General features: G+C 53.2%; 1 protein-coding gene across 1 annotated transcript in view; it reads right to left on the bottom strand.

Moving 5' to 3' along the window:
• Positions 1-2,137: 2,137 nt before the first annotated feature.
• Positions 2,138-10,562, bottom strand: part of LOC101068727 (V-set and transmembrane domain-containing protein 2A-like) — a 37,977-nt gene continuing 29,552 nt past the window's right edge. The window contains exon 5 of the mRNA XM_029831932.1: positions 2,138-3,048. Within this exon, the coding sequence (XP_029687792.1) occupies positions 2,972-3,048 (77 nt within the window). The 3' untranslated portion in view covers positions 2,138-2,971. The remainder of the gene's footprint in view (positions 3,049-10,562) is intronic.

Here is a 10,562-nt window from a genome sequence, read left to right as displayed (position 1 = left end):
ATCCTCCAGTGTTTGAATTTCATCTGTGAAAATGGTTTATTTCAATATTTTGTTCCGATATAATAATACAAACTGCTGCAGTGTTGCAGTACAGAAGCTTCACACAATAACTAAGAGAGGAGAACTAGATTTCTCTGACAGCTCAACAGACGGGACGCATCGCAGTGAAAGACTCAAAGAAACAAACACATCGACATCGCGTCAGTTCTGTGGCAGCGTAGCCACAGCACAAGATGTGATGGTGGAGAGAGAACATCGCTGCTGCTGTAGCCTGTAGCTGCTGTAGCTGCTGCAGCTGTAGCTGCTGTAGCTGCTGCTGCTGTAGCTGCTGCTGCTGCTGTAGCTGCTGCAGCTGTAGCTGCTGCTGCTGTAGCTGCTGCTGCTGTAGCTGCTGCGGTAGCTGCTGCTGCTACTGTAGCTGCTGCTGCTGTAGCTGCTGCTGTAGCTGCTGCGGTAGCTGCTGCTGCTACTGTAGCTGCTGCTGCTGTAGCTGCTGCTGTAGCTGCTGCTGTAGCTGCTGCTGTAGCTGCTGCTGCTGTAGCTGCTGCTGTAGCTGCTGCTGCTGTAGCTGCTGCTGTAGCTGCTGTAGCTGATCAGCTGCTGCTCTGCTGCTGTAGCTGCTGCTGCTGTAGCTGCTGTAGCTGATCAGCTGCTGCTCTGCTGCTGTAGCTGCTGCTGCTGTAGCTGCTGCTGCTGTAGCTGCTGCTGCTGTAGCTGATCAGCTGCTGCCCTGCTGCTGCTGCTGTAGCTGCTGCTGCTGTAGCTGCTGCTGCTGTAGCTGATCAGCTGCTGCTCTGCTGCTGTAGCTGCTGCTGCTGTAGCTGCTGTAGCTGATCAGCTGCTGCTCTGCTGCTGCTGCTGCTGTCGCTGCCCAACGCTGCAGAAGCCACTTCCTTCAGTCTCTCCTTCATCCCCGTCCAGCTGGTTGCAGACACAAACTCGCGGCTTCAGGATGAAGCTCTATAAAGCAAAGGTTTTCGATATAGAGAGATTTCTCCTTTTTTGTCAAAAACATTTACCCGAGTTCAGTTTCAAGAGGTGAAAACCCACTTTGGACTCGTTAACACTCGACTATGAGTACATGACACCATCGGCACAAGTACAGAACATCACTGGCCTCTTAATTAAAAATAAACATGCTTATAATTCATTTACAGGTTGAACAGATCTGCATCTCTTCACACGAGGGACGGACAGACTCTCAGTGTCCAGCTGTGCATGCGTTCTTCAAAGTGCTGCTGCCTGTTCAAACATCTCAATCTCAGTTCGTTAACAGAAACACAACTTTGAGCAAGGGGAACATTCTTCGTTAGACATTTAAAGGAAACATTCCCAGTCCCAGCAGCGGGACGTGGATGTGAGGGCGAGGTTCGATCAGCTGTCCGATAACGCCACCGAGGGCTCCACCCCCGGAGGGACAGGTCCCACCGGTGGCCCGGTGGGCAGCTGCTGCGCTGCTCCGGCTCCTCCTGTACAGGAGCTGTTATTCTGTCTCCAAAGTGGATAAAGGCTTAAAGGGAGTTGAGTATAAAGCAGCTGACAGGAGCTGCAGCAACGACACGTGTATGTTGTGGATGTCAGATTCCAGCAGGAGCTTCGTCTTAGCTTAGCTTGGTTTGAGCTCAGCAAAAATAGCACCTCCTCAGGGCTGATTTCTGCCAAAATAAAATATCGATCCCTGCCGGCCGACGGCTGCCTGCCGCGGAGCACTTGGCCCGACACCACCAATCAAGTCATTTCCCACCTCTAACGGCCGCATCCCCACAATCGAAGCTCTCAGCTGTGTCTCTGTGTTGGAGGCAGATTGTCAAAGCTCATAAATGCTCTGTGCGGATACAAATCTCTATGATAGGTCTGAAAATAAAAGCTAAAAATAGATCGGACACTTCAAATATGAATTTCCTCCCCCAAATACGGGGCATATATATCTATATATATATATATCTGAAGAAAATTAAACGTGTCTGCAAAAGTGTGTGTGTGTGTGTGTGTGTGTGTGTGTGTTGGCATCCACGAGGACGAACCAGAGTGGACGAACGGTCACGTAACAAGAAGCGCGTGTGGCCACGGGAGCACGCCACGTTAAGACGGGCAGGCTAAAATGGATGGTTCCACATCAGGACGTTCAAGCACGCGCACACTGTGACATTCTGGTTTTATTCCTACCCAAGATGTGGTACAAAAGAAAAGGACAAACCTTGAGAATATTCGTTCTCTTTTTTCACATCGAAGCTAGTACATTTAAAATGGAAGATAAATTCAACAGACTGGAACACGGAACTTCAAGTGGTGACTTACAAGCTTGAGTGATGTATGTTTGCTTGGTTAAACCTTCAGACTAACAAGCATGCACAATTGTTTCACTACCATGGTGTCAAATTATGCACAGCAGATCATTTGGATGTTCAGTACAGCTGAAGGTCATGACCCTTCCAGCCCTGGGATGGCTGATGTTACCCATCTAAATTAGCACGGTTCAGGGCCTGTTAGCAACGGCTCAAGCTAATCTGGTCAACACCAGCTATGTACACATACAGCACATACATTTATTCTAGGTGTTTCAAATTAAACAGATTAATATATCTAGAATCATATATTACACAGATGTCAATTATCCTTATTTTATTCTTTTCTTTGGAACAATGAACACACAGAGAGGAAAAGAAAACTCCTTTAGAAAGTTATTTGTCCATGAGAGTTATCCAACAGTGTCCGTGTTTGGACCAGGGAGGTGAAGCCCCAGTTCACAGATGTGGCGCAACGGAATCCAGCTGGTTTCAAAAGTGACTGGTGTTGAAGGTGGCTCAGAACAATGTGCTGCGTTACAAGAGCAGGGGCTGCTGGGAAATGGGGGCGTCGCCTGGTGCGGAGGGGGCGTGGCTAAAGTAAAACAGGCATTTCACAGGTTCACTGAGGGACAGAACATAGAGGGGGAGCGAGGTCGGGGTGCGAAGCGGGTCAGTTCCTCAGATTATGACAAGGCGTCCCTCAGCAGAGCGCACAGCAGGAGCAGGACGGCCGGGCCGCAGCCGCAGGATGTCCTCGTCCCTGCAGACAGGACACAAGCAGTCAGGACACAACCAGGACACAACCTGTCAGGACCAGTCAGGACCAGTCAGGACACAACCAGGACACAAGCAGTCAGGACGCAAGCAGGACACAAGCAGTCAGGACACAACCAGGACACAAGCAGTCAGGACACAACCAGGACACAACCAGTCAGGACGCAAGCAGTCAGGACCAGTCAGGACACAAGTAGTCAGGACACAACCAGGACACAAGCAGTCAGGACACAACCAGGACACAACCAGGACACAAGCAGTCAGGACACAAGCAGTCAGGATCAGTCAGGACACAACCAGGACACAAGCAGTCAGGACACAAGCAGTCAGGACACAACCAGGACACAAGCAGGCAGGACACAACCAGGACACAAGCAGTCAGGACACAAGCAGTCAGGACACAACCAGGACACAAGCAGTCAGGACACAACCAGGACACAAGCAGTCAGGACACAACCAGGACACAACCAGGACACAAGCAGTCAGGACACAAGCAGTCAGGATCAGTCAGGACACAACCAGGACACAAGCAGTCAGGACACAAGCAGTCAGGACGCAACCAGGACACAAGCAGGCAGGACACAACCAGGACACAAGCAGTCAGGACACAAGCAGTCAGGACACAACCAGGACACAAGCAGTCAGGACGCAACCAGGACACAACCAGTCAGGACACAACCAGGACACAACCAGGACACAAGCAGGACACAAGCAGTCAGGACACAAGCAGTCAGGACACAAGCAGTCAGGATCAGTCAGGACACAACCAGGACACAACCAGGACACAAGCAGTCAGGACCAGTCAGGACACAACCAGTCAGGACCAGTCAGGACACAACCAGTCAGGACACAAGCAGTCAGGACCAGTCAGGACACAACCAGTCAGGACCAGTCAGGACCAGTCAGGACACAAGCAGTCAGGACACAACCAGGACACAAGCAGTCAGGACACAACCAGGACACAACCAGGACACAAGCAGTCAGGACACAAGCAGTCAGGACACAAGCAGTCAGGATCAGTCAAGACACAACCAGGACACAACCAGGACACAAGCAGTCAGGACCAGTCAGGACACAACCAGTCAGGACCAGTCAGGACACAACCAGTCAGGACACAAGCAGTCAGGACCAGTCAGGACACAACCAGTCAGGACCAGTCAGGACACAACCAGCCCAGTACCAGCCCAGAACCAGCCCAGTACCAGCACAGTACCAGCCCAGAGCCAGCCCAGAACCAGCCCAGTACCAGCCCAGAGCCAGCCCAGAACCAGCCCAGTACCAGCCCAGTACCAGCCCAGTGAGACCCACATAAACATGAATGAGAACATCATGAAACCGTAGAACCGGTGGAACGGTTCTCCTGGTAGAAGGAGCAGGTCCAAACAACCAGAAGGTCAACGTTTTATTATCCCAAAGCTTTGAGTTAAAAACAACAACAGAACCGGGCCAGAATGACGTTTATTCGGAGGAGAGCTGCATAAATGTGTGCTAAAGTATTTCCTAGCCTGCGGACGTTGGAAAACAAAGAGCGGGTTTGAAAGAGAGATCAAGGCAGGCGGCACCAAAAGAGGCCGAATTATTCAGTCGGGCGGCGGCTCGGTCCTGCGTCAGGAGAAGGTTCTGCGGCTCTGTTCCGTGCGGGTTCCCGGGCCAACGAGGAGGACTTGGACGGCCTTGGAGGAATGGAGGAACCCGCTGGTCCGATCCCACTGACATCGTCGGCGTTTCCCGCTCAGTTACACGACCGTTGGGTCTCGTGGTCGGAACCGGAAAGAAGAAATATGCAAATGAGGAGCGCCAGGTGTCCTTTAGCTGTGGTTGCTTCCCGGTTTGGGATATCTCTGCCGGATGCCCACGTAGTTGTGGGCGGAGCCAGAACCCAGGCACAGCTGGGCAACATCAGCTCCACATCAGTCTCTTCTGGGTCGGGACTCCAGGAAGCCACGTGAAGGATCCGCGGTGCTGGGTTTATTCCACTCACTGGATCGGATTACAGCCCAAATGCTTTATTGATTTTACCTCCACCAAGAAGAGGCTCCTTAAAACATCAGAACAACATTTTAAAGAAAACGAGGTAAAAACGCAGCTGCCCTCCTTTGACCTCTGACCCTCAACTGTCTGTTTTTGTTGTTCCAGCCTGATTATTGACAACAAGGCTGGAAGGAAATGATCTGTTGGGTGGCACAAACAGAAATTCCAACAAATTCACACATTAGGCTCTTAAATGTTCATGGAAAATCCAGAGGTGTCCACCCACAGCCTGTGGTTTATTGGGACCCATCATGGGGGGCCACACTTGAGCTCTTAGCCCCTGGAACAGTGTAGAACTGTCCTATTGTGTTGTCTCTTAGCAACAGTGAGAGTTGCACTCCAGCGGCCGAACACCACAGCACACCTGGAAGTCAACACAGATGCTAGCATGCTTGTCCCTGCTTACAGCTAGCAGAGACAGCTAGCTGAGAGGAAGATCTGAAGGACCCGCGTTAGCATACAGCAAGGCTTTGGTCCCGTGGAGGGTGTGGATCACCATCACATGTGCTGTCCAGTGGTGAAACATCTGTTTCTGGTTCAATGTTAGACAGGATCTGATGATGTCAGACTGAACCGGACTGTGAAACCTGAACCTGTCCTGAGGAAGAACCCCAGAGGACGAGCTGGTCTCCTATAACAGGAGCAGGAAGTCCTGTAAAATCACGACAGAGAGAAAAATCACACTTTTGCTGCGTGAGAACACAACATCCTGTTTGGTGTAATGAAGCAGCCCATAATATGCTGCAGCGTTGGGCTCCCTCCGGTTTGCTGTGATGAAGCCACACTTGAAGAGAACACTGGGTAGAATGTTATTCATACATTATTGATTTACTGTTGTGTTTTTATGCTTTAGTGGCCCTTTAGAAAGCAATTTTTCAGTTCGGCTGTCTGAAAGAACACACACACACACACACACACACACACACACACACAGTGGGGTGTGTAGCGATGAGTGTGTCTGGTGAGACACAACCTGAGAAAGTACAGTAAATGGAGCAAAGAAATCGATTTCAGCAACACACGGTCTCCATTAATATGCTAATTATACTGAAGCTTTTTATTTTCACACTTTGGATCATTTTCCTTCTGGCTTCATTTTACAATAATTACTGACAAACACCGATAATAAGTGTCTGTTGTTGGGGGACTGCACAGAGTCCCAACACGAGTCCCCACAAGTCAGGATTGAGCAGGCACAGGTGGCGACTCAGGAATGGATTTGGGAACGCTGGACGACGCACCGACGTTGTCTCACAACATTCAGAGGCTTGGACCAAGGCTTGGACCAGGACCGCTCAGTGTCCTCCGGTCCCTTCAGGAACGTCTCTGGGACCAGGACCGCTCAGTGTCCTCCGGTCCCTTCAGGAACGTCCCTGGGACCAGGACCGCTCAGTGTCCTCCGGTCCCTTCAGGAACGTCCGTGGGACCAGGACCGCTCAGTGTCCTCCGGTCCCTTCAGGAACGTCTCTGGGACCAGGACCGCTCAGTGTCCTCCGGTCCCTTCAGGAACGTCCCTGGGACCAGGACCGCTCAGTGTCCTCTGGTCCCTTCAGGAACGTCTCTGGGACCAGGACCGCTCAGTGTCCTCCGGTCCCTTCAGGAACGTCTCTGGGACCAGGACCGCTCAGTGTCCTCCGGTCCTTTCAGGAACGTCCCTGGGACCAGGACCGCTCAGTGTCCTCTGGTCCTTTCAGGAACGTCCCTGGGACCAGGACCGCTCAGTGTCCTCTGGTCCCTTCAGGAACGTCTCTGCCAATGTTTCAGCATCACTAATAACATGAGTGCGTCTCTGGCTCTGAGGACAGTGCACGAGCCAGGCTAACGAGGACCGGTTCTGGGCTCTGGCTGCACTATCTGCCCGTGCTGCTCCGTCCAGCAGCGGAGCACACGTCAGCGCACCAGAACCGAGGGTGGTTTGCTCAGGTCTGAGAGCTGCGTTGGCTTTGGGACACGTCCCACCGGTCCACCCTCTTCCTTTATTAACCTGTTATTACTGCTCTGTCGTGCAGCTCTACGGATTTCTGCCTGCTGGACGATCTGGCGGCCATCTTGGTCTGGGGACCGGTTGGTTTCCCCGACGACCGCCGGCTGGGATGCTGCAACAGATGTCCACCGGGGTCGACGTGCACATGCATGGGCACGTGGAGGAGCGGCCCCCTGCAGAGGTGCCCGGGCGGCTTTTACGCCTGCAGGGTCGGACTCTGGACCTGGACCTCCACAGAGGTGCTGCTGCGTCCTCCAGGTAAAGACCTCCACAGAGGTGCTGCTGCGTCCTCCCGGTAAAGACCTCCACAGAGGTGCTGCTGCGTCCTCCCGGTAAAGACCTCCACAGAGGTGCTGCTGCGTCCTCCAGGTAAAGACCTCCACAGAGGTGCTGCTGCGTGCTCCAGGTAAAGACCTCCACAGAGGTGCTGCTGCGTCCTCCAGGTAAAGACCTCCACAGAGGTGCTGCTGCGTCCTCCAGGTAAAGACCTCCACAGAGGTGCTGCTGCGTCCTCCCGGTAAAGACCTCCACAGAGGTGCTGCTGCGTCCTCCAGGTAAAGACCTCCACAGAGGTGCTGCTGCGTCCTCCAGGTAAAGACCTCCACAGAGGTGCTGCTGCGTCCTCCCGGTAAAGACCTCCACAGAGGTGCTGCTGCGTCCTCCAGGTAAAGACCTCCACAGAGGTGCTGCTGCGTCCTCCAGGTAAAGACCTCCACAGAGGTGCTGCTGCGTCCTCCAGGTAAAGACCTCCACAGAGGTGCTGCTGCGTCCTCCCGGTAAAGACCTCCACAGAGGTGCTGCTGCGTCCTCCAGGTAAAGACCTCCACAGAGGTGCTGCTGCGTCCTCCCGGTAAAGACCTCCACAGAGGTGCTGCTGCGTCCTCCAGGTAAAGACCTCCACAGAGGTGCTGCTGTGAGCTCACAAACACCCCCCCAAGAACGTGCGGTTGCTCGGCCACATTTATCCGTCACCAGCAGGAGGAGCGTTTCCCCCCACTTCCTGTCGGGATCCATGTTGGTCCCTTCAAGTCAGTTCCATTAACGCGGAGCTGAATCCAGACACGGAAGCAGGGCGATAAAGGAGGGAGGTTTGTGACTCGGAGCCGGAGCGGCGTGCACGTCTCATGGCTGCGTGCTGCTCCGCGGTGAGTCAGGCTGCGTCCCGAGCATCCGTGTCCCCGGGCTGAATGAGGAGGTGTATCTATGTGGGCCAGGCACCGTTTTAGGGATTCTGCCTGCGTGCTGGGCCGGGGTGGAGGCACAATGAGCGCACTCCATTTTGTCCTTAACCCTTCCACAACACGCCGCTGTTGCCAAGAAGGTTTGGCTCAGGGAAATGATGGGATGCGGAATAGAAATTGGAGCCCAGTGAGGCTGTCAGGTTAAGTGAAGCAGGGAGGTGAAACGTGGCCTGATGCCAGTTCATCCCGGTCCCACTGGCCCGCTCATTGCCCGGTGGCCAGGTCCCGGATGGGCGGGGCCACAGCTGCTGGGCCGCCGTGTGTGGATAACACAGCAGCATCTTCACCCCGGGAGGGGGGCTGTGGAGGAGGCGACATCTAAGACGTGTGCGCACTCCTTTTGGGTCTAACCCCCCACTTCCCCCGGCAGCAGCAAGGTGGCCCTTTCTAGATGTTGGTGCTAATATGTTAGCTGGAGCAAAGGAACCGTTCCCTCCGTGGAGCCACATCAGGACACTTCAGGCTCTAACCTGGGAACCATCATCCATCAGAAGGTCTGATTCTGCAGAGCCCACAGGGGAGCCACAGGCTAAAGCTAGCAGCTAACTGATGGTGGTGCTAATATGTTAGCTGGAGCAAAGAAACCGTTCACTCCCTGGAGCCACATCAGGACACTTCAGGCTCTAACCTGGGAACCATCATCCATCAGAAGGTCTGATTCTGCAGAGCCCACAGGGGAGCCACAGGCTAAAGCTAGCAGCTAACTGATGGTGGTGCTAATATGTTAGCTGGAGCAAAGAAACCGTTCACTCCCTGGAGCCACATCAGGACACTTCAGGCTCTAACCTGGGAACCATCATCCATCAGAAGGTCTGATTCTGCAGAGCCCACAGGGGAGCCACAGGCTAAAGCTAGCAGCTAACTCATGTTGGTGCTAATATGTTAGCTGAAGCAAAGGAACCTTTCCCTCCGTGGAGCCACATCAGGACACTTCAGGCTCTAACCTGGGAACCATCATCCATCAGAAGGTCTGATTCTGCAGAGCCCACAGGGGAGCCACAGGCTAAAGCTAGCAGCTAACTGATGTTGGTGCTAATATGTTAGCTGGAGCAAAGGAACCGTTCCCTCCGTGGAGCCACATCAGGACACTTCAGGCTCTAACCTGGGAACCATCATCCATCAGAAGGTCTGATTCTGCAGAGCCCACAGGGGAGCCACAGGCTAAAGCTAGCAGCTAACTGATGGTGGTGCTAATATGTTAGCTGGAGCAAAGGAACCTTTCCCTCCGTGGAGCCACATCAGGACACTTCAGGCTCTAACCTGGGAACCATCATCCATCAGAAGGTCTGATTCTGCAGAGCCCACAGGGGAGCCACAGGCTAAAGCTAGCAGCTAACTGATGTTGGTGCTAATATGTTAGCTGGAGCAAAGGAACCGTTCCCTCCGTGGAGCCACATCAGGACACTTCAGGCTCTAACCTGGGAACCATCATCCATCAGAAGGTCTGATTCTGCAGAGCCCACAGGGGAGCCACAGGCTAAAGCTAGCAGCTAACTGATGTTGGTGCTAATATGTTAGCTGGAGCAAAGGAACCGTTCCCTCCGTGGAGCCACATCAGGACACTTCAGGCTCTAACCTGGGAACCATCATCCATCAGAAGGTCTGATTCTGCAGAGCCCACAGGGGAGCCACAGGCTAAAGCTAGCAGCTAACTGATGGTGGTGCTAATATGTTAGCTGGAGCAAAGGAACCTTTCCCTCCGTGGAGCCACATCAGGACACTTCAGGCTCTAACCTGGGAACCATCATCCATCAGAAGGTCTGATTCTGCAGAGCCCACAGGGGAGCCACAGGCTAAAGCTAGCAGCTAACTGATGTTGGTGCTAATATGTTAGCTGGAGCAAAGGAACCTTTCCCTCCGTGGAGCCACATCAGGACACTTCAGGCTCTAACCTGGGAACCATCATCCATCAGAAGGTCTGATTCTGCAGAGCCCACAGGGGAGCCACAGGCTAAAGCTAGCAGCTAACTGATGTTGGTGCTAATATGTTAGCTGGAGCAAAGGAACCGTTCCCTCCGTGGAGCCACATCAGGACACTTCAGGCTCTAACCTGGGAACCATCATCCATCAGAAGGTCTGATTCTGCAGAGCCCACAGGGGAGCCACAGGCTAAAGCTAGCAGCTAACTGATGTTGGTGCTAATATGTTAGCTGGAGCAAAGGAACCTTTCCCTCTGTGGAGCCACATCAGGACACTTCAGGCTCTAACCTGGGAACCATCATCCATCAGAAGGTCTGATTCTGC

The sequence above is a fragment of the Takifugu rubripes genome, unplaced genomic scaffold (genome assembly GCF_901000725.2).
Source record: "Takifugu rubripes unplaced genomic scaffold, fTakRub1.2, whole genome shotgun sequence".
Classification (NCBI taxonomy): domain Eukaryota; kingdom Metazoa; phylum Chordata; class Actinopteri; order Tetraodontiformes; family Tetraodontidae; genus Takifugu; species Takifugu rubripes.
This window is presented reverse-complemented; position numbering and strand designations above follow the sequence as displayed.